Consider the following 27,808-nt stretch of genomic DNA (forward strand, 5'->3'; position numbering starts at 1 on the left):
TATGAGATAATCCCCTGGGACCAACTACGTCTAAATCTTATCCTTCGCCTATAATTTCTGAAGTTACTAACTCAACAAAAATAAGAATAAGCCCAAAATAGAAGCAAGCATCAGGTTAAGTGAGGTCACTTAACAGGTCACTGAGTTGTTTATTAGGCACAAGATTTAACTTGGACACTTCCTCCAAACACCCCAGGGTTCCTTGCCCAACCTCCTCGAATACAGCCTCTCTGGGAGTTTCCCTCTCCCCGACTCAGACGCGCTGGTCCCTGCCTTTTCAGCGCTATCTGCCCTCCGTCTGGGACCCGGCTCCTTTCCTCTAGCCGGTGTTTCCACGCCACCCGCTGAGGGGAGGGCGGACCCCAGCTTCCCTGCCGCCTGCCCCGCCTCCCCGCCGGCCCGGCTCGGGCCGCGCAGGCGCACCAGGCGCGGTTCGGAGGCCGAGGGCGACCACAGCAGCCTCCGCCTCCTGCTGCTCCGGACGATTCTGCGCTGGGCTAGTCGGCGGTGACCTGGACTGCGCCCGGCAGTGGCTTCGCGGGCGACGCGTCGCCATGGGCTCTCGCTGGAGCAGTGAAGAGGAGAGGCAGCCGCTGCTGGGGCCCGGACTCGGGCCTGGGCTGGGGGCCTCCTGGAGAAGCCGGGAGGCAGCGGCGGCGGCACTGCCCGCGGCGGTCCCGGGTCCCGGGCGGGTGTACGGGCGCCGCTGGCTGGTGCTGCTGCTCTTCTCGCTGCTGGCGTTCGTTCAGGGCCTGGTCTGGAACACCTGGGGTCCCATCCAGAACTCGGCGCGCCAGGCCTACGGCTTCTCCAGCTGGGACATCGCGCTGCTCGTGCTGTGGGGGCCCATCGGCTTCCTGCCCTGCTTCGCGTTCATGTGGCTCCTGGACAAGAGAGGTGAGGGGTCGCGGAGCGCCAGCCGGCGCTGTCTTTCCTCGGGGAGCCGGCGCCTGCCCGCGCTGCAGGCCTGCCAGCCGCCTCCCTTGGCCCCGGCATAGGGGTTGTGTGAGGTGATAAGAGTGTTGCTAGCATTCCATTTCTGACTTAGGAAACCTCCGTCCCCAAAGCGACAAATATGGAAAGGCTACCTTGCAAATATTTATGTTTTTTATCAAGGCCCTTTATGCAACACCAGGGATTTAAGCGATCTCTAAATGTTCAAGTTTTTACACATTGTGAACATCAGAGCATCCCCGTGCACGTGCAGTGTATGTGTTTTACACCTGACAAAAATGACTGATGCTTTGACTTCAAAGGGATTTGGGGATGTTGAGGATGAAAGGTCGGAAAATAGATTGACGGTGCCCATATGTAAGGAAATAATGAGTTCGTTTTGTATAATAGATGACTCCAGCCCAGGAAGAGCTATTGGGAAACTCAGATCTGACACTTTGGTTTCTGGAAGGTGGTGCTCGGCAGCTTTAAAATGTGTGTATGTGACTAGATGGCTTTCTCAGTAGAGATTTGTGACTTTCAATTAAAGCTTGCAGATAAGTGAAGATGCTTGCTTAGAATGGTACCCTGGACATCTCACTTTACCACTTGCCAGTGTGATTCTCTGAGAAGAAAAAAAAAGCCATAGGGCTGAGAATCAAGGCATACTTACCACGTAAGTATGGATAAATGATTAGTAATGACAGTCTACCCTCAACAGGCTGTTGTGCAAGATTTTATATTTATTAATTGAATCATGCCTGGGAGTTACTTTGTACAGTTTCTGTTCAACCTTTTATAAGTTTTGTTGCAACGAGTTCTTTAGTCAGATTTGGAAGGTTGTCTTAGTCCACTGGAGCTGCTATAACAAAATACCATAAACTGGGTAGTTCATAAACACAGAAATTTATTTCTCACAGTTCTGGAGGCTGGGAAGTCCAAGATGAAGGCTCAGGCAGAATCGGTGTCTGGTGAGGGCCTGCTTCCTACAGAGTGGTCTTTTCACTATAACATAAGATGGAAGAAGGTGTTAGGGATCCCTCTGAGGTCTGTTTTATACGGGCAGTAATCCTATTCACATGGATTCCACCCTCATAACCTAATCACCTTCCAAAGGCTGCATCTTCTTATTCCATCATTTTCAGGGTTAAGATTTCAAAATATGAATTTGAGGCCGGGCACAGTGGCTCAAGTAATCCCAGCACGTTGGGAGGCTGGGGTGGGAAGATGCTTGAACCCAGGAGGTCGAAGCTGGAGTGAGCTGTGATGGCAGCACTGCATTCCGCCCTGGGCAACAGGGCAAGACTCGTCTCAGAAAAATTAATACATAAACAAAATATGAATTTGAGAGGAACACATTCAGACCTCAGCAAAAGTCAAATGTAGGTAGGTATAGAATTGCAATTGTCTGGCATGTAGTTAGCACTCAAAATTAGTTGGTTATTAAGAGAATAGAATAGCAGGGTGATGTTAGTAGTTATACTTCCTTCTCTCCTCCTTCACTGGAATTCCTTCATTGGAATCCATGTGAAAAAGACTAAGGAATAGTTGATTGTGAATTCCTTAATGATCAACAATGTAATGTAGCTGCTAAAAAAGAAAGGACAGTTTAGGCATAGAAGCATAGTGTCCAAAACAAGAAGCGAAATAGTTTGAAAGGCTCTACATTAGTGTTTAGTTCTGAACTTGATTCTGAGAAGGCCATTTGACAAACTGCAGAACTTTAAAGGTTCTGCAACAAGAATGATAAAGGGTATAAAAATCATGATGTGTAAAATGAAGGGAACTTGGGTATATCACACTTCAAAAAGAAACTTGAGGCAAGATATAGACTATGCGAAGATCAAGTAAAAGAGGAATTAGACTTATGTATTGTTATAGGAGGAAGAACTAGACTGAGTCAAGTTACAAAGGAATGTAACTCAAAGCAATACAAGGAAGAACCTTCTAACAAAGATATCCAGCCCTGAATGGGTGTGTCTTGACTGTTGTAGAACTTCCAGCTAGAGCAAATACTTTTGCAGAGGATGTGTGCTAGATGCTGAGGAAGGGCTTCTCCTACCAAAGGGAGATTTTCTTTGGGTTTTTGTTGTTTGCTTTTGAACTAAATATAGATTTTCTTTGGGTTTCTGCTGGGCTCAGTGGCTCACGTTTGTAATCTCAGCACTTTGGGAGGCTGAGGCAGGTGGGTCACTTGAGCCCAGGAGTTAGAGACCGGCCTGGGCAACATGGTGAAACTCCAACTCTGCAAAAAATACAAAAATTAGCTGGACATGTTGGCACGCACATGTAGTCTTAGTTACTGGGGAGGCTGAGGCTGGAGGATCAGTTGAGTCCAGGAAGTAGAGGCTGCAGTGAGCTATGATTGCTCCACTGCACTCCAGCCTGGGTGACAGAATGAGACCCTGTCTCAAAACAAACAAAAAAACCCAAAGAAGTGCTTTACCTATAATCAATGTTACAGTAATATTTTTTTTAAAAGAAAAAAGATTTTATTTGTTTCCGCTGATGTATTTTTCTTCTGTTCCAGGATTCGGTCTAGGGTCCTCTGTTGCATTTAGTTGTTATTTCTCTTTAGTTTCCTCCAATCTGTGATAATTCCTTGGTCATTCCCTTAACAAAGTTGGCTAAACTCAGGGGAAAATGCTGTGTTGTAGTTTCTTTTTATTTTTATCAGGAGTATTTTTCAATATTATTCCCCAAATTTAGCCAACCTTGATTTTTATGGTAGAAAAATGTTAATTTGCACCTTTCTTATTATAATTGTACCTACTGTCCATGGCAGGATAAATTAGAAACTACCTGTTCATTTTATAAAATATGGCACTTTAGTTCTTCAGTAGTTCTTGTGACTATATGGTGAATTCAATTTTATATTTTCCTTTGGTTGAAGCAATAAAAAATACATTTTCAAATTTTATTAGGAAGTAGGTTTCATTTTTAGTGGAAGAAAGCAAATATACTTTAATATGTTGGCTTTCCTGCTACAGGTGTTCCATCTACGCACGTAGAAAGCAAGTTCTTTCTTGCTTCTGGCATCCTTGGGTACTAAAATATCTTTTTTTTTTTTTTTTTTTTTTTTTTTTTGAGACAGAGTCTTACTTGGTCACTCAGGCTGGAGTGCAGTGGTGTGATCTTGGCTCACTGCAACCTCAACGTCCCTGGGCTCAGATGATTCTCCCACCTCAGCGTCTGAGTAGCTGAGACTACAGGCACTCACCACCAAGCCCGGCTAGTTTTTTGCATTTTTTGCAGAGACAGGGTCTCACCATGTTGCCCAGACTGGTCTTGAACTCCTAGGCTCAAGCAAGGCACTAAAATGTCTTGCACCCTGGAGGGTAGGTGGTTGTTTGGCCTTTGTTCTGCCTCAAGCCCCAGCCTGATTAGCATAGAAGACTGGCTGTCTTCCTAAAATGGGTTTGTAGCTTCCCATCCTTTTTCATTTACCAGCAAGGAGACAGAAAAGGACTAGCTAGAGAGATAGTAGAGCCAAGACCAAGTGTGCCCTCAAAGCTAACTAAAGAAAGTTTCAAGGAGATAGCAACCCAGTGTGTTCCATGCATTGGGGATATGGCCCTCACAGACCCTCCTCCTAGTAAGGAGATCCAGACAGCAAACAAGAAAAGTAAATATTTAGTATGTCACCTGGTAATATTGATACTTGCTTTGGAGAAAAATAAAGCAAGGTAAAGGAGGAAGGGAATATGATAGAGTGGTATTATACTTTACATAGGGTTTTAGGGAAGGCGTCACTGATAAGGTGTATTTGAGCAGACACCTGAAGGAAAAATGACACCTGACATGTTAGTTCTGGAGAAGACTGTTTCTGGCAAAGGGAACATCAAAGATAAAGATTCCAAACTTGTCTAGCATATCCAAGAAAGAGCAATGAGGCCTTTGTGACTGGAGTAGAGCCAGTGAGGGAAACAGTGGTAGGAAATGAGGTCAGAGAGGTAGTGAGAGGCCAGGAGATACAGGGCCCTGTAAGTCATTCTTAAATGGTGTCTCAGCCATTATCGAGTGAGGAGGGCTCACTCCATTGACGGGCTTTAAGTGGAAGAGTAAAACGATGACTGTGCTCTTGTCTTCAGGACAAGAGCCAGAACAGGGAGACAAGTTAGGCTAGTAGAATAACCCAGATGGGGGCTGATGATGGCTTTTGACTAAGGTGATAGTAGTGGAAGATTTGAGAAGTGGTTAGATTGCAGATATGTGTTGAAAGTAGATTCACCAGTATTTGTTGATGGATGAGATGTGGAGCGTGAAGGAAGGAGATGAGTCTAAGCTGTTTCTCAACTTTTTAGTATTACTGATTGGCAGAATAGAGCTTCAGTTTACTAAGTTGTGGAAGATGGTAGAAAGAGCAATTTTGGAGCAGATGGCATGGAGATCAGGGATTTGAAATGCCTATTAGATATCCAAGTAGACAGATTAAACTGTCAATTGGATATGCAAGTATGGAGTTAAGGGGAGAGGCCTGTGCAGTATATTTGGGAGTTGTCAGCCTACAATGGTATTTAAAGTCATGGGGCTGGTTCAAGCTCATTCTTATTGGTTAAAAAAAAGAAATATATAAAAAGTGTCATGGGGCTGGGTGAGATCACCTGTGGAGAAGGGTGGAGCTTCCCTGGAGTAGAGGACTGAGCCTTGGGGCATTCCAACATTTAGAGGTTGGGGAGATAAGAAAGAACCAGCTAGTGAGGACTGAGAATAGAGCACTGGATTTAGCAACATCGAGATCTTTTGGTGTCCTTTAAAAGAATCATCTCCCTTGAATGATGTGGTGAGTTTGAAATAAAATGCAACGAGAGGAATCAAAGACAGTGAGTGTAGACATTTCTTTCAAGAAGTTATGCCATAAAGAGCAGCAGAGAAATGGGCAGTAGCTGGAGGGAATGTGGGTACTAAGGAGGTTTGGGTTTTGTTTTGTTTTTTTCTTTTTTCGGTAAGAGATATTAAAGCATATCTATTAATGCAGCATCCTAACAGTTCCATAAAAAGGGGGAAATTGTTGATGCCGAAGGGAAAGGGAGGAACTGCTGTAGCCATGTAGGCAAGATGGGATGCGGTCCTGTAGGGCACAGGTAGACAAGTTGGCCTTAGATAGAAGCATTGACAGTTGATTCTTTAGTAGTAACAGGAAGGAAGATAGAGTATACACATACAGGCGCAGATGGTGGATGATAGGAGCTTGTAGAAGTTATCTTTGCTTTTTTCCCCTCAGAAAAAATAAGAAACAAAATGATCCCCTGATGAGGAAGAATAGGGGAACAGCTACTAGAGAGAGGATTAATTATGAAACTATTTTATAGAAAAATGGAGAACACATGGTTTAGGAAATTGTAGTAGGATTGTTGGGTAGCACTGAGGGCCTGCTGTCAGTGACTGATCATTAATTTGAAGTGAGACCAGTCAGCATGGTTGTGTGTTTCCCTCCAGCCTGTTCTGCTGGGCAAGTACAGGCATGGGCAGACTTGGCAGAGAGATTTAACCAGAGTTGCAGTTTTACCGGGTGAATAGGACTGACAAAGTATAGGCCAAGAGTAGAGGGTTAGGTAGAGAGCAATCTGACAATGGACCATGGAATCTAAGGAGGACAAAGGAAACACATGAGGTGGTTGAGAAGAAGTAGCAAGCTCCCAAATTGTCATTCCGTATTGAATCAATAATTTGTTCTTGTTAGACTACTAGAGGGAATTAATGGGAAAGAGAGGAGGCCATGGTTGAGGAATGGGGTACTTGAAATTGAGATTATGGCCTGTAATCCCAGCACTTTGAGAGGCCAAGGTAGGTGGATCATCTGAGGTCAGGAATTCAAGACCACCCTGGCCAACATGAAGAAACCCCCTCTCTACTAAAAATACAAGAAATTAGCCAGGCCTGGTTGCGGGCACCTGTAATCCCAGCTACTCAGGAGGCTGAGGCAGGAGAATCGCTTGAACCCAGGAGGCAGATGTTGTAGTGAGCCAAGATTGAGATCGCGCCATTACACTCCAGACGAAGAGTGAAACCTCATCTCAAAAAAAAAAAAAAAAAAGAGAAATTGAGATTATGACATGGATGCAGTTGTGGTAAAGATAAGGTCAGAGTATAACCAAAAGCGTGGATGGCAGAGGTAGGGCAAAGAGCATACCTCAGACCGTGGAACAAGAGGTCAGAGGTCTGAGCGGCCAGCATACTGAAAGGATCATCTAGTGGATATTGAAATCACCAAGTTTATGAAAGGAGTAGTGTCCTGAGGAATAATAATGAGCCAAGACATCTTTAAGCAGTGAAGGCGAATGACCTGGAGGCAGGTGTGTGGTGGTCTGTAGACAACCGCAGCAAGGAGCAGTGAGTGTTAGTCAGAAAAAAATTAGACCAAAGGCTGTTCTGGCCATGATGGAGTAACAGGAACTAGATTTATCCTTCTATCTTAATTAAAAATGAAAAATAAGAAATCAAAATATATGGAACTAAATAAATATCAGGAGCCAGGCATGGCACACCTGTAATCCCAGCTACTGGGGAGGCTGAGAAAGGAGGATGACTTCAGGCCAGGAGTTCAAGACCAGCCTGGGCAACATCGTGAGACCCTATCTCTAAAAAATAATAATAAATAAATATTAGAACAAAACAAAATATGTAAAACAATGGTTTTCAAACATTGGGCAACAGGCAGGGCAGGACAGGGCAGTGATCCCTATGACTGCTTCAGTTTACCATCCAGAGAGAATTTCCAGGCAGGAGTACAGAAATGGGGAGCTCAGTCAGAGCCCAGCAGTTTTCCTGAATTGAGGAGGTGGAGGTGAGAATTCAAAGAGGCCAACATAGCTAGAATTCTTAAGGTAGAAAACAACAGAGGAGGAAACTTCACAGAGAATGTTCTGGATCTGCAGGGTGTTCCTCTTGAGTCTTCAGCAGAAAACTGATCAGAGGATACATGTGAGGAAATTAGCCAAGACTGGAGGAAGGACTGCCAAAAAAGAGCAGGCAGAACAGTTCCCCAGGATCACACAGGCTGGGAATAGTTCATGTTCCCAAGACCTGGAATGGAAAAACCTCTGTAAACATACTACAAATGTTCAAGAAGATAGAAGAAAGAAAGCATGAGCACATTAAGGAGAGACAAAGAGGACAGAAAAAGAACAACATTGAACTTCTAGAAACGAAAAATGTAATCAATGTGTAAGATGAAAAATATAATCAATGTCTGAGATGAAAAAAATATACTGGACAGGATTTAACAGCAGACTAGACATTGCTGAAGAAAAGGTAGTGTGACTTGAGTATATAGCACTAGAGACTGTCCACAATGGAACACAGAGAAATAAAGACTAAAAACGATCAAACAAAAATCATGAGTATTGGTCAGCTGTGGGACAATTTTAAGTGGCCTAATATGCATGTAATTGGAGTCTCAGAAGGAAACGAGAGAGAAGTAAGCAGGGAGAGCATGGAGTGAGATGGAGTGGGGCAAAAAAATTGAAGAAATAATGGCAGAACATTTTCCAAATTTAATGACTTCTATAAACCCACAAATCTAAGAAATTTAAGAATCCCAGCAGAAGACCCATAAGGAATCCTACACCAAGGCACATCATGGTCATACTTCTTTAAAACCAGTGATAAAGAGAAATCCTTAAAAGCATGGAGAGAAAAAAGACCAAGTAACTTGTGGGCAGAGAGAGTAGGAATGATCTGGAAATGGCAGGGAAAGCAATGTAAGGGATTTCTCTGGGAGTAAGAAGGTAGAGAGAATGTTTGGAGAAGAGCTTCAGGAAGGTAGGGATTCCAGTGATTATGCCTGAGCACTCCAGAAGGCACAGAGGAAGGTTTCTGGAGTTGAGGAGGTAGGAGGCAGAGATGAGGTCTCATTAGGGGATGTATAAAGCCATATCAGGATAAAGATGACCTGTGGATCTTGAATCTTTTGTGTCTGATTTAAAGAGGAAAAACAGGCATGATGTCATTAGTTCTGACAATCTCCAAGGCAGATTGGGGTGACAAGGCTGTGAGGGTTATGAGCAGGGAAAAGGGGATCTGCCCCAGAGCCAGCAGAGCTCATCTTCACTTCAGCTGACGGAAGTGTGGAGCCAGGGAAGGGTGGTCTTACCAGGTGAGCTCTGTGCCTGTTGCTAATTTTCCATGCTTCCACTATGGGTGTGTGGGTTGTGGGGGAGGGATTTAGTCAACTCTGCAGCCTGATTCTTTAGACATCTGCTGTGGAGATTTCCATTCCTACACTCAATGGGTCCCCAGCAAAAGGAGTTATCGCATCTGTTGAAAGGAAGCATTCTGAATGTTGGATGCCATGTTTGAAAAGAAATATTTTTATTTTCAATGATGTTTGTTTTTCTGAAATTGTTCACAGATGGCTTTTGCACTTACATCCTATTACTGTTGTAATCACTTGGGGTCTATTTATATAACAGTCCTATATGTCTCAGAAGCCAATGTGTTAGGCAGTTCCTACGTTGCTATAAAGAAATACCTGAGGCTGGGTAATGTGTAAAGAAAAGAGGTTTCATTGGCTCATGGTTCTGCGGGTTTTACAGGAAACATGGTGCTGGCATTCACTCATCATCCAGGGAGGCCACAGGAAGCTTACAATCATAACGGAAGGTGAAGGGGGAGCAGCCATGTCACTTGGTAAAAGCAGGAGCAGGAGAGAGAAAGTCGGGGAGGAGGGTGCCACACACTTTTAAAGGGCCAGATCTCATCTCCTGTGAACTCAGAGCAAGAGCTCAGTCATCACCAAGGGGATGGCCCAAGCCATTCATGAGGATCTGTCCCTATGATCCAAACACCTCCCACCAGGCCCCACCTCCAACATTGGGGATTACATTTCAACATGAGACCTGAGTGGGGACAAATATCCAAACTATACTAGGCTATTCTCCTGGGGTCCTCATAACTCCTTTCCCTTGATGAGCTGATACCTTTTTGATTACATGGAATTATAGAGTCATGCCTTGTCAAGATGTGAGTGACATGAAGAAAGCATTTTATTCAAGATCATCAGCTGGGATAGATTAAACAACACTTGGCAGCTATTAAAAATACACAAGAAAGCCACCACACTGTACTTGTGAGGTTGCTTTATTTTTCATTTTTGTATTTTTGTGGAGATGGGGTCTCACTATGTTACCCAAGCTAATCTCAAACTCCTGGCTTCAAGGGATCCTCCCAACTTGGCCTCCCAGAGTGTTAGGATTATAGGCGTGAACCACGGCGCCTGGCCAGAGGTTGCTTTAATAAGCAGTTTTTCACAATTTATTTACTCTTAAAAGTTTATATTAGCTGTTGTATTGTTAAATATTTGATAAAAAGCATAACTGAGTAAAGTATGGTAGCCTTCAGCAGTAACAACAGGAAGCCTGGTTATTGGACCATATGGCCATAAACAGTGCCTCACTGCTTGCTTGGTGTCTGCTTACCTTAATCAAAAACAAACTCTTTAGAAAAAAGTAAATATCATGTAGAATGTAAGCCTGTGGTCCCCAACCTATAAAAATTCTATTCAGTATCTCGTAGGGTACCCAGTATATCCTTATAAGAGCAACATTTTGTGATTTTAGGATATTTATGACCGTGTATGTATGTTTCATTAATTGCACTCTGTTTCCTATGGCTATAATGTGATTTTTAAAGTCTATATTCTGTTAGTAGAAGCAGTAAATGAGCAGTATGTATGCATTACTTGTTACCAAGAAGCACAGTTCCCTATGGTATTCCTTCTGGTAAATTGTATTAATCATATCCAGATTATATAAGAATATTATAAAGTAATTCAGTTCATATCACAAATTATCCTTAACATAGCATGTGTGCCTGATCTGGATCTCAAATTTATTTTCTTTGCTATCTTTGATCTGCATAATTATAGTCTTGTTGACTTTCAATTTTGTTCAAGCAGAGTAGCTCTTTAAAAACCAAGCATTTAACCATGTACCCTCTGCCAAAAGAGAGAGAGAGAGCGCACCCTGGAAAAAAAGAAATATTACATTAATCAGTTTATGTCTATTCTCTGTGTGAAGTGGTTTCAAGGTGATGTTGGATTTGGGAAAAATTTCAAGCAATGTGGCCACCTTTGCCATAGACTTTGTATGAACCACCTGTATGATGTGGCTGCCACAAACAGTAAGATATGTTAATTTAGTATTAACAGAGGCGTAGCATTCCAACAGTAGGAAGATAGAGTTCTGTTAGATTATTCTGCCATAGCTAGACTATTGTCTATTTCTGATTATCTTGTTTTTATACTTGTATATTTTGCCCTCTGTGTGAGCAACCACTGACACACATTTTCAAAGTAATTGTTGTGTTAGGAATACAGGGGGAAAAATCTATCTGATCCACATTGTCTTCTAAAGTCCTAAGCCATGATTTTTTAACATTATTAAGCATTATTCTATAATGAAAACCATCAGATAAATCAAGAAAAAAATAAAGACTGTGATTCTATTAATAATCAGAGAGTTCTAAAGGACCGCTTCCTATGACCCTTCAACAACCTTAGCTTGTTTTGATTATAAAATATGTAGTTCCCTAGTTGTCAGTTTTGAGAAAAGTTAAGGCAATAATCTATCACCTTAAAATTCTTTTTAGGGACAGTTGAGAGTTTTATTAGCAGCTTACATTTGAAAATTCAAATTTTTCTATTAGAAATATAAAACTAAAATACCTAGTCTTTTAAGATTATTTGCCATATTTTTCGGTATTATATCGGAACGGAACATTTTAGACATTCCTTTTGAAAAATTAGAGCTAATAGAACTTCTTCCTCTATCTTTGTTATGAACATTCCTATTTTCCATTAAAGTTAGAATCATCTCATTTTCTTTTTTCTTTTTTTAGAGACAGAGTCTCACTCTGTCGCCCAGGCTGGAGTGAAGTGGTGTGATCTCAGCTCACTGTAGCCTTTGCCTCCCAGGTTCAAGCAATTCTTATGCCTCAGCCTCCCGAGTAGCTGGGATTACAGGTGTGTGCCACCACACACGGCTAATTGTTTTATTTTTAGTAGAGACAGTTTTACCATGTTGCCCAGGCTGGCCTCAAACTCCTGAGCTCAGGTGATCTGCCCACCTCGGCCTCTCAAAGTGCAGGGATTACAGGTGTGAGCCACCATGCCCAGCCCATCATTTCATTTTCAGCATGTAGGGTTCCTAGGTTTTTTTTTTTTTTTTTCCTATTTTTAAAGTTATACAGAAAAGCCGTAATATTAGCATATAATGTCAGTATGATTGACTAAAAATAATCTTTATTTTTAATATTGGACTTAGGAGAAAATCAAGATAATTTCAATGTTTTTGTTTCATTTTAGGTCTCCGGATAACTGTGCTCCTGACATCCTTCCTTATGGTTTTGGGAACTGGTCTAAGATGCATACCTATATCAGACTTAATGCTTAAAAGAAGGTAAATCCTGTAAATACCATTTCTCCCCCATTTTTCATTTTATTATGTGTATGAATTTTTAAGAAGATCAGTAAAGGGTCATATTTATAGAAGCATTTATTTTTTTACTCTATATGATGATTAATTTAATTGACATTTATTAGTTGCCATATGGAAGACACTATACTAGTTGTTATGGAAATAAAAAGAGCAAGTTAATCTTCATATTATCCAGGAACAATAATAATCATGAGAAAATAATAGTATAACATACCATTTGTAAGTATAATAATATAACATACTATTTATATAATAGTGTAGTTAATGCTACAGAAGAAATACAAAATTGCCCCAAGAGACTAGGAGAAGTTTTGGCTGCGGATATCAAAAAGAGGAGTTCATAAAGGTGGTGGTAATTAAACTAGGCATTGAATGGTGAGTAGAATGTTGGTAACTATAGTCAGGGGAAGGGTATTCCAGGATGGGGGAATAGCAAGAATGAAGCCATGGAGGCAGGTAAGCATAGGCCTTTTCTGGGGTGGATAGGTACTCTTATTTGTATATAGCAGCCTTTCTGCAACTGGGACCATGGATTTATTCTTAGGGAGTGTAAGGTATACAAAGGTTTTAAATTTTGTTTTTATATTGGTTATGATACAGTATTATTTTACCAGTAATAATCTGCAATAAAAAGATATTTTTGTTCACCAGGATGTTAATTTCTTAATTTAGTCTTTCCCAGACTGGGGTCCTTGAATGTGACCTTGAGAGTCGTTGAGAAATTTTTTCCCTTTCAGAAGGACCCATAAATTACTCAAGTTCGGGAGATACTGGTCTACAGATTAAGGTGTAAGAATGGGACATAAAGAGATGAGGTTAGAAGGTGATATTTTGATTCTGAAGGGTCTTGATGCCATTCTATATTATTAACAATGTACTTTCCTCACTGGATAGTGGAAAGCCCCTTAGGCTCTTAATGAGAGGAGCACTAGTATCAGACCTATGTTATATTCACTACAGATTGAGATATGTAGGCTTGGTAATAAGGCGTAGAGATTCCTGGCAGAAGACCTGGAAAGATACAGTGGTACCCCAAGCTGGAGTCATTCTTTTGTTGGTTCATTTATTAGGTCATTCATTCATTCAACAGAATTCACTGAGCTTCTACTATGTGCCGCCCTCTTTTGTGGGCATTGGAAATATGACAGAAGACAAAGCAGATAAAAATTACTATGTAATGTAGTAAATTACATAGTACATTACATAGTACATTTACATAGTACATAGTAATTTAGTATGTAATGTACATTACATTACATACTATGTTTGTGATGTAGTCTCATTCCACTCAGGGAAACTAGCAATAAACTAGATAAATAAGTAAAATATATAGTATGTGCTATGGAGGGTAAAACAAAATAGGAAAGAAGGATATGAAAAGGGAGGGAAGGATGGTGAGATTTCAGAAAGAAAAACCTAACTGAGAAGATAACCTTTTGGGATAAAAACCTGACAGAAGTAATAGATGATGCAGTATCTAGGAATCAAGCATTTTATGCAGAGAGAACCGCAAGAGTTCAGGGCGGAAAAGGGACAGGGATGCCTGGCAGGGAGGCTGGTGTGGCATGAGAAGAGCAGGTAGCAAATGAGGTCAGAGCAGTTATGGAGTGGTAGTGGGAGTGTGGGACCAGATTCTTTAAGACCATGTCAGCTCATCAGCTTTTTCTGAGCTAGGAAACCACTGGAGGTTTTGAGCTGAGAGTGCCATGGTGCTCGCCTGTTCCTTTGAGAATGGACTGAAGCTTGAGGTCATGGGCATATGTAAGGAAAGTTGGAAAACAAGTGCAATAAACCAGGTGAGAGATGATGGTGGCTTGGACCATAGTGGTGGCAGTGGGAGTGGTGAGAAGTGGTCAAATTCTGATCATCTTGAATATTCAAAATGTAATTATATTCCGATTATATTCTGGTCCATTTGCTGACGGACCAGATGTGGGGAGTAAGAGAAAGGAGTCCAGAATGATTCCATGCTGTGGGAAGTTGGGGGAATGGAAAGGATGGCACAGACCTGAGGGGAAGTGTGAGAAAAAGAGATGGGAGGTGACATGCTGGAAGTTTCACTCGAGGAACTCTGAAATTGTTGATTCCATTAACGGATGGGGAACATAGAAGTGGGGGAGAGTGGATTTCAGGGACAAGATGTTGACTTTTTGGAACAGAATTTTTCAGTTTCAAAATAAATGTTCAGTTTTGAATTTCAAAATGTGTTCTCTTTCTAGAAAATTTAGAGTACAAGGGTTCATATTTGAAAAGGTAGATAAGACAATCATCTAGGTTCCTATGGAAAGCTAGTCATAATTTTCCATCCTTCTGAGTTAGATTTTAACACAAGTCTCATTATTGTATTTGAGATGCTCTTAATTTTTCAAACACCCAGAGGTGTATTTTTTCAAGCATCCACAGATTTTAAGTACAGATTTTCATGTAAGCTTAAATTCAACATTGCTTTCTTTTAAAATGCCTGTTAAGGCCAGGTGCAGTGGCCCACACCTGTAATCCCAGCACTTTGGGAGGCTGAGGCAGGTGGATCTCTTGTGCCCGGAGTTTGAGACCAGCCTGGGCAACATAGCAAGACCCCATCTCAAAAAAAATACCTATTAATATTTTTGCTAGTTTTTCTTCTGTTTTGGGCCATCCATACTATTACTTGCCTCCAGTCTCATATCCCAGTTGACTCTCCATCTTGTTGGAGAAGGTGGTATGAAAAAGAAACAATTCATAAATAAATGTAAACAAATGTAGAACAGGTAAGAAGTAGAAATAAAAAGTTCAGAGATTGAATCTTTCATGAAAAGAGTGTATAAATTGAATTTTCAATCTTATGCATTCATCTATAAAGAATATAGGAGTATTAACCCCTTGAAATAAGACTTCATTTTGTAGTCTTTAAGCATATCTTTTAAGCAGTATTATTAACAATGCATGATGCAGCTGTTAAAATGAAAATGCTACAATTGGAACATGTATTTTCAACAAATCAGGTGTATAGCCATCACTTTTAAGCTTCAGTCTCCATCTGATGTTCCAGGGAAAGCCAGTGTTGAAACAAGCATTTACAAGTCTACGTTTTTGTGGCCTTGTTTCACTCAGAGCTTTTTGAGCCTTTGACCCAGCCTTTTGTAATGGCTCCCCTGCACCCTTGACTTCCTGTATCTTAGCTCCCTTAAGTATCAAGACATGAGAATAGCAGCATTCTGACAAGCTCTTCCTAATGGTGTTCTACTTATATATAGTATCAGTATTTATTTTATTTGCATAGTACCGATGAAAATTCAGGAAAAAATTACTTTGCCACTTTTCTCTTATAACATCTTAGATAAATAAGGAACTTGGAATAATAAATTATAAAGCATTTTTTCTTCTATGATCTAGAACCAAATAATACCCCAAAAAATTGTAAAAGCCATCACCCTATTGCAATGAGCGCTATTATTCTATAGTGTGAAATATTATTATATTGCTTTCCCAGTAAACAACTTAAGGACTTCTGGAGGGTGAACTTACAGTAAGTTGTATCTACTCTTAATCATAGGTGTATCCAGTGATTCCCATAACACATGCCATGTATATTTTTAAATTTTATTTTACATTCTGGGATGCATGTGCAGGATGTGCAGGTTTATTACATAGGTAAACGTGCAACACATGCCACATTATCTTTCAATTCAGTGTAATTTTCATTAATATTAACAATACTTAATGTTTACCAACATGTATTAAATAGTTTGGTTCTAGTAAACATAGATTTTCTAGAAATATACTCCATTGTGAAATACTTTGCAGCTGGCAGGATTATGTTTAAAATAACCCTAACAGAAAAAGGTGAATTGTTTAGTGAATGATTTAGTGACAGCTGTTTAGCTATCTGAATAAATAGGAAGAAGAACCTAGATCCCTCCCTTACCACTTAAGTAAATCCCAGCTGGATCAAAGACTTACATGTAAGTAATGAATCATAAAAGTATTAGAACATGACTGTTTTACAGAATCTGAGGGTGGAGAGGGCCTTCCAATTAAGACACAAGTCCCAGAAGCCATAAAAGAAAGCCTTGATATATTTGACTATGTAAAAATTTAGATTATCTTTATGATTGAATATACTATAAAACAAAGTCAAAGATAAGTTTTTTTTAATTTTTTTATTATTATTATACTTTAAGTTTTAGGGTACATGTGCACAATGTGCAGCTTAGTTACATATGTATACATGTGCATGCTGGTGTGCTGCACCCATTAACTCGCCATTTAGCATTAGGTATATCTCCTAATGCTATCCCTCCCCTCTCCCCCCACCCCACAACAGTCCCCAGAGTGTGATGTTCCCCTTCCTGTGTCCATGTGTTCTCATTGTTCAATTCCCATCTATGAGTGAGAACATGCGGTGTTTGGTTTTTTGTCCTTGCGATAGTTTACTGAGAATGATGATTTCCAGTTTCATCCATGTGCCTACAAAGGACATGAACTCATCATTTTTTATGGCTGCATAGTATTCCGTGGTGTATATGTGCCACGTTTTCTTAATCCAGTCTATCATTGTTGGACATTCGAGTTGGTTCCAAGTCTTTGCTGTTGTGAATAGTGCCACAATAAACATATGTGTGCATGTGTCTTTATAGCAGCATGATTTATAGTCCTTTGGGTATATACCCAGTAATGGGATGGCTGGGTCAAATGGTATGTCTACTTCTAGATCCCTGAGGAATCGCCACACTGACTTCCACGATGGTTGAACTAGTTTACAGTCCCACCAACAGTGTAAAAGTGTTCCTATTTCTCCACATCCTCTCCAGCACCTGTTGTTTCTTGACTTTTTAATGATCGCCATTCTAACTGGTGTGAGATGGTATCTCATTGTGGTTTTGATTTGCATTTCTCTGATGGTCGGTGATGATGAGCATTTTTCATGTGTCTTTTGGCTGCATAAATGTCTTCTTTTGAGAAGTGTCTATTCATATCCTTCACCCACTTTTTGATGGGGTTGTTTGTTTTTTTCTTGTATATTTGTTTGAGTTCATTGTAGATTCTGGATATTAGCCCTTTGTCAGATGAGTAGGTTGCAAAAATTTTCTCCCATTCTGTAGGTTGCCTGTTCACTCTGATGGTAGTTTCTTTTGCTGTGCAGAATCTCTTTAGTTTAATTAGATCCCATTTGTCAATTTTGGCTTTTGTTGCCATTGCTTTTGGTGTTTTAGACATGAAGTCTTTGCCCATGCCTGTGTCCTAAATGGTAATGCCTAGGTTTTCTTCTAGGGTTTTTATGGTTTTAGGTCTAACGTTTAAGTCTTTAATCCATCTTGAATTAATTTTTGTATAAGGTGTGAGGAAGGGATCCAGTTTCAGCTTTCTACATATGGCTAGCCAGTTTTCCCAGCACCATTTATTAAATAGGGAATCCTTTCCCCATTACTTGTTTTTCTCAGGTTTGTCAAAGATCAGATAGTTGTAGCTATGTGGCATTATTTCTGAGGGCTCTGTTCTGTTCCATTGATCTATATCTCTGTTTTGGTACCAGTACCATGCTGTTTTGGTTACTGTAGCTTTGTAGTATAGTTTGAAGTCAGGTAGCATGATGCCTCCAGCTTTGTTCTTTTGGCTTAGGATTGACTTGGCGATGCAGGCTCTTTTTTGGTTCCATATGAACTTTAAAGTAGTTTTTTCCAATTTATAAACAGAACCAAAGACAAAAACCACATGATTATCTCAATAGATGCAGAAAAGGCCGTTGACAAAATTCAACAGCCCTTCATGCTAAAAACTCTCAATAAATTAGGTATTGATGGGACGTATCTCAAAATAATAAGAGCTATCTATGACAAACCCACAGCCAATATCATACTGAATGGGCAAAAACTGGAAGCATTCTCTTTGAAAACTGGCACAAGACAGGGATGCCCTCTCTCACCACTCCTATTCAACATAGTGTTGGAAGTTCTGGCCAGGGCAATTAGGCAGGAGAAGGAAATAAAGGGTATTCAATTAGGAAAAGAGGAAATCAAATTGTCCCTGTTTGCAGACGACATGATTGTATATCTAGAAAACCCCATTTTCTCAGCCCAAAATCTCGTTAAGCTGATAAGCAACTTCAGCAAAGTCTCAGGATACAAAATCAATGTACAAAAATCACAAGCATTCTTATGCACCAATAACAGACAGAGAGCCAAATCATGAGTGAACTCCCATTCACAATTGCTTCAAAGAGAATAAAATACTTAGGAATCCAACTTACAAGGGACGTGAAGGACCTCTTCAAGGAGAACTATAAACCACTGCTCAATGAAATAAAAGAGGATACAAACAAATGGAAGAACATTCCATGCTCATGGGTAGGAAGAATCAATATCATGAAAATGGCCATACTGCTCAAGGTAATTTATAGATTCAATGCCATCCCCATCAAAAGATAAGTTAACTGGGAAATATTTGCAACAATAAGACAAATGAGTAATTCCTTAGTTCTTTGAAATCAATAAGAAAAATAGCAACTCAATAGGAAAATAGGTAATGGATATGAGCAAGCAATGACAGAAGTTGAAATATAAATGGCATAAACTCAAGAGAAGTTCAAGAGAATTCTTTCTTGAGAACTCGAGAGAACTCAGGAGAATATTCAACTTTCATCGTAATTAAATAAATGAAAATTAAAATAGCAGACAGATGTCTATTTACTGGCAAAGATGAAAAAAACTGATAATGTGCTGTGCCTGAGATATGGGGAAAAACAGGCTGTGCTGATGTGTGAGCAGTTTGGGGCATCATCCTATTTGGAGGGCACTTTGTCAGTATTTACCAGATTCAAATATACATGTCCTTTAACCTACACCTATATTTACACTTATAGAAAATTAGCCCACATATAAAGCTCTATCAGTTTGCAAGAATTACCATGTTTGTGCAGCTTTGCTTGTAATAGCAGAAGGCTGGATGTAACCCTGATGCCTTCAGCAGACAACTGATTATGATGCAAGTATATCATGGAATCAAATTGCACTGTGAAAACGAAGTAAAAGTCCTATAAGTGCTAATATGAAAATATCTCCAAAGTATATTGTTGAGTTAAAAGGCAAACTTTAGAATATTATGTTTAGTATATTCTTACTTAGAAAAAAAATGGGAAGGGTATCATTGGTTTTTTCTGGGGAGAGCATCCGAGGAGTAGAAGTCTGAGGTGGAAAGGACATTTACTTTTTATTTTTTACTACTTTTGGGAATTTTTTTTTAAATTTTATTATTATTATACTTTAAGTTTTATGGTACATGGGCACAATGTGCGGGTTTGTTACATATGTATACATCGCAAGGACAAAAAGCCAAACACTGCATGTTCTCACTCATAGGTGGGAATTGAACAATGAGAACACATGGACACAGGAAGGGGAACTTTTGGGAATATTTTTACCATGTGCATATATTACCTTTTTTTTTTTTTTGGAGACATTCTGTTGCCCAGGCTGGAGTGTGGTGGTGTGATCATAGCTTATTGCAGCCTCAAACTCCTAGGCTCAAGGGATCCTCCTGCCTCAGCCTCTCATGTAGCTGGGACTACAGGCATGTGCCGTCACACCTGGCTAGTTTTTAAATTTTTTGTAGAGACAGAGTCCCACTATTTTGCCTGAGTTGGTCTCAAATTCTGGGTTCAAGTGATCCTCCCACCTTAGCCTCCCAAAGTGCTGGGATTACAGGTGTGGGCCACCGCACCTAGACTATATTACCTTTTTAACTGAAAGCACTAGCTAAGTAAAACTAAAATCACCACCTCAGAGCCTTAATAATAAGAAAAGTAAAGAGAAGGAAGGGTTATATATAAATTTGCCCAGCATAGGAATGTAAATCTTTTGATGTAAAAATGAGCAATTGGTAAATTTAAGAGCTAAGACTCTTCTCAGTAAAATACAAAAGATTCAGATTCCCCTATATCAGTGTCTTCTAAAATATAATTCACAGACTACCTGCTTATTAAAATACAGATCCCTGGGTCCCAAGCCAGTCCCACGTAGTTAGGCTCTTGAGTGAACCCTGAGAATGAGCAGTTTTAACAAGCTCTTTTAGTTAGTGTTATACTCATTTAAATTTGAGAACTACTTTCCTAGTTCCCTAGTCTTATACTCATTTAAATTTGAGAACTACCTCCCATCTTCACTTTAAATAGTAATTGATTAAGCAAATAGCTTTATGCTTGTCCATCCTACAATATAATCACACAATACATTTAATGTCTTATTTTAAAGCAGATTAAGGATTAGCCTCTATTTAATAAATCTATTTGCCTTAATTTGACTCTTAAAACTCAAGGAAACTCAAGGCAAGTAAAACTCATCACTATTTCTGCATAGTGGTCAGATGGACTTCAGATAAGAAAGATTTGTTAAGAAAAGATAACCAGTCATGATAAGCATTTAAGAGGGAAAAAAAGGGCGTAAAAAGGTGTGTAAAGGCAGGGCGTGATGGCTCATGCCTGTAATCCCAGTACTTTGGGAGGTCAAGGTGGGCGGATCACCTGAGGTCAGGAGTTTAAGACTAGCCTGGCCAACATAGTGAAATCTAGTCTCTACTAAAAATACAAAAATTAGCCAGGCATGGAGGCGCTTGCCTGTAATCCCAGCTACTCAGGAGGCTGAGGCAGGAGAATCCGGGAGGTGGAGGTTGCAGTGAGCTGAGATTGCACAACTGCACTCTACCCTGGGCGATAGAGCGAGACTCTGTCTCCAAAAAAAAAAAAAAAAGGTGTGTAAAATTGTCTTTAGAGTTTTGGAAAATTCTTTTTTTAACCTTTTTGTTGTTTTTGAAATATGGTTATTTCTGAGATGTTTTTTCCAAGGGCCCACAATGTCATTTATGAATTTTTTATTGACTTTTTTCTTGTTCAGTGCATCATACAGAGAAGTATATACAACATACATGTGTATCATCAGACTGATACCCATGTAGCCGTCACTCAGCCCAGACTCCAGAAGTCTCCTGCATGCCCCTTCCTGCTCATAATCCTCTCTCTCCCTCCTGTATATCATCACAATCATGAATGGATAGAATTTTCAAAGTAGACTGAGTTGAAATTTATCAAAACCTATTGCAAATGTTTATTCTTTTCTTTGAAATAAGGATTTGCCTTAGATTTGTTTTCCCCTTAATACCAAAGGGACAAACAATTAAAACTTTATCTGCAACAAAATGATTAGAGGAACAAAATATGCTAGAGGCAGATGTTGATAACAATTTAACATATAATTTAAAAAATCAGTAGGATTATTTGAAAAATCATATTTTATTAAATAGAAGTTTATGTATTTTTGCAAATTCATTACATATTAGTTTAAAAAAATGAATCCTTTGCACCATGCATTAAAACATATTCCTGATGGATTGGAGAGCTGTGTATTTAAAATGAGACAGGATAAGGGAAAATGAATCTTAAAGACATTGCTTTATTTCCCAAGCATAAAAACAATGAAAGTGGTGGCTCACACCTGTAATCACAGCAGTTTAGGAGGCCAAGGCAGGTGGATCACTTGAGGCCAGGAGTTCAAGACCAGCATGGCCAACATGATGAAACCTCGTCTCTACTAAAAATACAAAAATTACCCAGGCATGGTGCATTCCTGTAATCCCAGCTACTCGGGAGGCTGAGGCATGAGAATCACTTGAACCTGGGAGGCGGAGGTTACAGTGAGCCGAGATTGTGCCACTGCACTCCAGCCTGGGCCACAGAGCAAGACCCTGTCTCAGAAACAAACAAACACAAATCACAAAGGGAAAGATTTGTGATTTGGGTTTTCAGGTTAGAGTTAAGCTAACATTTTGACAACATTTTCCAGCTTTATGCTTCAAAACAGATTATAAAATTAAAATGCAAACTGGGAGAAATATGTGTTGCAAATATAATAGATAACTTATAAGTAACATAAGCATTTTTGAAAATTGAATAGAAAAATGGACATAGTAGACATGGCTAACAATTGTTGATTCTCAGATTTCATCATTTAAATTTATAATTGAACAGTCAACATTTATTGACAGCATATGTATATGTTAGTATCAGTAAAGTACAGACTGAGCTGTGTAACAAAGAAACCAAAAATATTGAGACTCAATAAGGTAGAAGTTCATTTTTCTCTCAAGGAACAATCTAAAACAAGCTTGTCCAATCTGTGGCATGCATGCGGCCCAGAATGGCTTTGAAAGTGGCCCAAAACAAATTTGTAAACTTTCTTAAAACATGAGATTTTTTTGTGTGACTTTTTTTTTTCTTTTAGCTCATCAGCTGTCATTCGTGTTAGTATATTTTATGTGTGGCCCAAGGCAGTTCTTCTTCTTCCAGTGTGGCCCAGGGAATCCAAAAGATTGGACACCCCTGGTCTAAATGATAGTGGGCTATTCAGGGGAAGTAGGCAGCTTTGTTCTGAAAGGTCCTCCAGGACCTAAGCCCCTTCTCTGTTGTTGCTCCAGCATCTCCTAGGGTGATATTATTGTCTGTATCATGCTGTCATTCCAGCCCACTGGAGGGGAAGTGGGATATCCAAGGCAGGTGACTGCATCTTCTTTTTTGAGACGGAGTCTCACTCTGTCACCCAGGCTGGAGTGCAGTGGCATGATCTTGGCTCACTGCAACCTCCACTCCCCGGATTCAAGCAATTCTCCTGCCTCAGCCTCCTGAGTAACTAGGATTACAGGCACCTGCCACCATGCCCTGCTAATTTTTGTATTTTTAGTAGAGATGGGGCTATTTATGTTGGCCAGGCTTGTCTTGAACTCCTGGCCTCAAGTAATCTGCCTGCCTCGGCCTCTCAAAGTGCTGGGATTACAGATGTGGGCCCCCATGCCTGGGCTGTTTGTGTCATTTCTAGCCATATCTCATTGGTTGCAGACTTAAAACTTGGCCACATGGATCTGGAAGAGAGGTTGGAAAAGTAGCTCAGCAGCAATATATGTAGTTAAACTCAAGGACGCCATGCCAAAACAAAGAAAGGGAGAATAAATAGGCAGAGACAGGAGTCTCTGCTGTCAGATGCCTCCATGTGTCCATGCGCTCCCCTCTTCCCATGCAGAGAACATATTCATCCTTCTTCAATGGAGAAAACTCAAAGTCCTGTCCAGTTAGTGCATCCAACTCAAAATCCAGAATCTCTGGGCTCTATCAGATCTTTGTGGCTTTCTGAGAGTAATTTCTTTGATTATCGCTTGTGGCTTTTGGCTTTGTCCTCTGGAAGGCTCTTTTTTTGTTCTTTATTCCCAGTGACCACACCTGAAGTGGTTGTTGGACATTTCACTTTCTGCTTGATGCTGATTTGGGAACCTGAAGATTACTTTAGGGATCAAGCAGTCTTAAACCTTGGTAGAAGTGTTTTGTAGTATCTTGGCAATACGCTTCCCTCAAATGCTTAATAGTCTTTTGGTCTATTTACATCAGGTAGGTTCCATGGAAATGTAGCCATGCCAAAATATTTCACCTTCTGCTTATGGTTCTTATACCTGTTGAATCTCGTCTTTCCTTTACCAGCTTGGGTACCCATCCCAGATTTTCTCAATTTAGTGGTAGCCACCTTGATGCCATCTGAAAAACGTAGGCCTAGGAAGGAAAATATCACCCTTAACCTAATTTTTGCTGCTTGACTGGCTCTGAAGCACATTTTATTTCCTGCTATTTGGATTCAGAAGCAACCTGAGGCTTCAAATTTCTGGATTCTCATTAAATTTATATTGCAGGCCTCAGGCAGAGAAACTCCCTTAGCAGAGCTCTTGTCCCTTCCATCTCTGCTTGCAAACCAGCTAATTCTTTATATCTCTCTTGTGCCATCCTAAACTCAGTAAGGAGCAAGAAACAGAGTAATGTTCTGATTTTTTTCCAGCAAATCCCAGGTCATCACAAGCAGTGGTCTTGCTGCGGCCACAGGTCACCTGCCTTTTCTGCCTACAGCCTGACAACTAAGTCAGTGCCAATATGTTGTGCCTTTGTGAATGCAGCACCCCAATTCTTGAGCTAATTTCTCAATTAGAGGACAAATTAAGTTGCTATAATGAGGAGATCTCAAAATAGCGTGGTTCAAACAAGACAGTATTTCTTTCTTATTATTAGTCCAGAGTAAGCAGGTGGGCCAGGGCAGGTAGCAGTTCTGATCTATGAGGTTGTCTAGGGACCTGGGTTCCCTATATCTTGTTACCTTCTCCCCAGGGAGATGACCTTGACAGTATAGTCAACAGCCAGTTCATCAGCACAGTGATCACTTTGCACCCACAGGAAGAAGCAGAGCAGGGAGAACAGTTCTGTCTTCATGGAGGTGACCTTGAGGTCCTCCTGCTCTAATCTCATTGGCCTGAACTTAGTAATGACAAGGCCCCAGCTATCTGTGAGGGGTGCTTTTACTCCTGCAAAAACTTAAGGTCCTCTGTAACTAGAAGGAAAACAGAATGACCCTGGGGTAATAGTTAATCATCTCTACTACAGGCAAATTGGCTACCTATTTGGGAGGAAAAGACCATTTTATATTCTCATGTCATATGATGTATCAAAATAAATTCAAATAAACAAAATGGTTAAATATTTAGCTGAGAAACAATATATGGGGGTATTTATCTGATCTCCACATGGGAAAGATATTTTTTCCAAGCATGAAAATAAAGGAAAATCGTAAAGAGAAAGGTAGATAGATTTGAGGAAGAAGAAGTCAGAGAAGTGTTTTCTTGCCTCTTCCAGCAACTGCAGTTGCTGCCTTTGAAAACAGAGGAAGGGGGCCCTGAGCCAACGAATGCAGGTGGCCACTACAAGCTGGAAAATCAGGGAAACGATTCTCTTCTAGAACCTCTTGAAAGGAACCCAGCCCTGCCAACACCTTGATTTTAGCCCTAGAGTCCCATGTTGGACTTCTGATTTATGGAACTGTAAGATGACACATTTGTATTATTTTAACCACTAAGTTTGTGGTAATTTGTTATAACAGGACTAGGAAACTAATCACCAAGTTTTGCATGTATGTGTGTGTGAGACAGAGAGAGAGAGAGTGTATGTGTGTGTGTATTTTTATTTATTTATTTATTGTTTGTTTGTTTGTTTTTTTTGTTTGAGATGGAGTCTCATTCTGTCACCCAGGCAATTGTGGCTCACTGCAGCCTCGATCTCCTGAGCTCAAGCAATCCTCCTACCTGAGCTTCACAAGTACCTGGAACTACAGGCATGTGCCACCACACTCAACTAATTTTTTTTTTTTTTTGTAGAGACAGTGTTTCACTATGTTGCCCAGGCTGGTCTCAAACTCCTGGGCTCACATGATCCACCTGCCCTGGCCTCCCAAAGTGCTAGGATTACAGGTGTGCACCACCTTGCCCAGTGTGTATGTATCTTTAAATAGTGATACTCTGTGCTGATGAAGCAGACACTGTCAGCTACTACTGATGGGAATGTAAATTACTACTAACCCTCCTGAAAAACAGTTTGCGAGTATATTTCCTAAGATCTAGAGTGTTCACACATTTTAACTAACTGACCCTAAATAAATAATTTTGAAAGTAGCTAATATTCACATACAAAGATTGTCACACCAGCATTATTAATATTAGCAAATAAGTTGTTGGAAACAACTGTCCAACATTAGGAAAATGGTTAAATGAGATTTTATATATCTGTATAATATAATATCACAAAACCATTAACAATTATTATAAAGAATAATGAAATGAGAAAATACTTGATAGACCATAAAATGACTTAGTGCATAAGCTGTATATTCAGTATAGTATCTGTGGTTACCTATGTATGATTAAGTATTGATTGATCAAGAGAGTGAGAGATGCATTAGGGAAAAAACTGAAAGAAGAAAAGACTGGAAAATCAAAGTATTAGTAGTGGTTGTCTGAATTGGGGTATTCCATTTATAGATGATATTTTTCTTCTTTATGCATTTCTTTTCAAAATTTTCTACTATGAATATGTATTAATATATACTTTTAAACAAAAAGACAAAATAAAAGTTATGTGACAAGAAACAAGGAATGAAACAAAATGAGGGGAGGTAGACATCTTTCAGACCAGGACTAAGACCATTTTTCCCTTGTGCATTGCTGAGAGATTATTGTATATAACCTTAATAAAAATCTTGTGAGAGAAACTGGGCTTGTTGACTCACACTTGTAATCCCAGCACTTTGGAAGGCTGAGGTGGGTGGATTGCTTGAGGCCAGGAGTTCAAGAGCAGCCTGGCTAACATGGTGAAACCCTGTCTCTACTAAAAATATAAAAATTAACCGGGCATGGTGGGGTGTGCCTGTAGTCCCAGCTACTCAGGAGGTGAGGCAGGAAAATAGTTTGAACCCAGGAGACAGAGGTTGCAGAGAGCTGAAATCACACCACTACACCCCAGCTTGAGCAACAGAGTGAGTGAGATTCCATCCCCCCCCACCAAAAAAAAAAAAAGAAAATCTTGTGAGAGACCAGCCTCTGTGGCTTACGCCTATAATCCTAGCACTTTGGGAGGCCAAGGCAGGAGGATCACTTGAGGCCAGGAGGACTAGCCTGGGTAACATAGCAAGACCCTGTCTCTACAAAAAATTTAAAAATTAGGTGTGCTAGTCTGTGCCTGTAGTCCCAGCTACTTGAGAGGGCTGAAGTGGGAGGATCACTTGAGCCCAGAGGTCAAGGCTGCAGTGAGCTGCCTTCGCGCCACTGCAGTCCAGCCTGGGAGACAGAGGAAGACCCTGCCTCAAAAAAAAAAAAAAGAAATCCTGTGAGACAGAAAGTATCTTTGGAGAAATTGAAACAGAAAGAGAATGTGATTTTCTAAAGATTATATGGTTAATAAATTTAGCTAAGACTAGAAGCTAAGCCCTGTGATAGCTAATCTAATATTATTTTCACTGTATTTTTTAATGTATTTTCTATAGCTGGTACTTGACAAGTTATTAAAAGCTTCTTCAGGGCCAAGACTGTAATGCTCATCTTCATATTCCCTTTAGTGCCTAGCTGCAGATGCCTTGACCATAGCAGCTACTCAATAGATATTTTTAATTGAATCATTATTGACCAAAATTAGTAAAGGATACAAAAATAAAATAGATTTTTATGAAAGAAAACTGAGGCTGTGATACCAAAGTTTTTGGAAGGCTCATTACTTTTCCACCACCACCTCTATTTCTCTTTTCCTGTCTTCCTTTTTCCTGTAGTTAATTCATAACATCTCTAACCCTCTTTATTGCCCACCTTTTCTGGGGCTAAATAAAGGAAAACTATTTCCAGCACTTTTGCCATTTTCAACATCAAAAAAAATCCTATAAACACATGACTTTTTTTAAAAGGTTTTTTTTTTTAAAGAATATGAGCTAAGAGTTTATTTTGATATGGCATAATTAGGAATTGGGAGAAAGTTTCTGAACTATTGACATATTGAGTTTTGGAGGTAAGTATTTTTATGTATTCTAAATTACTTCATGTTAAAAATATATAGAATTTAAATCCTG

The 27,808-nt window shown here is 40.0% G+C and overlaps 2 protein-coding genes across 2 annotated transcripts in view; one reads left to right on the forward strand and one right to left on the reverse strand.

The window, feature by feature from the left end:
* Positions 1 to 390, reverse strand: part of HSPBAP1 (HSPB1 associated protein 1) — a 50,119-nt gene extending 49,729 nt beyond the window's left edge. The window contains exon 1 of the mRNA XM_054481276.2: positions 212 to 390. The gene's annotated coding sequence lies outside the window, so the exon portion shown is untranslated. The remainder of the gene's footprint in view (positions 1 to 211) is intronic.
* The window catches only part of SLC49A4 (solute carrier family 49 member 4), an 83,930-nt gene continuing 56,449 nt past the window's right edge, over positions 328 to 27,808 (forward strand). Inside the window, exons 1-2 of the mRNA XM_054481282.2 lie at positions 328 to 897; positions 12,239 to 12,332. Of these exons, the coding sequence (XP_054337257.1) occupies positions 555 to 897; positions 12,239 to 12,332 (437 nt within the window). The 5' untranslated portion in view covers positions 328 to 554. The remainder of the gene's footprint in view (positions 898 to 12,238; positions 12,333 to 27,808) is intronic.

Source organism: Pongo pygmaeus, chromosome 2 (genome assembly GCF_028885625.2).
Source record: "Pongo pygmaeus isolate AG05252 chromosome 2, NHGRI_mPonPyg2-v2.0_pri, whole genome shotgun sequence".
NCBI classification, from domain to species: domain Eukaryota; kingdom Metazoa; phylum Chordata; class Mammalia; order Primates; family Hominidae; genus Pongo; species Pongo pygmaeus.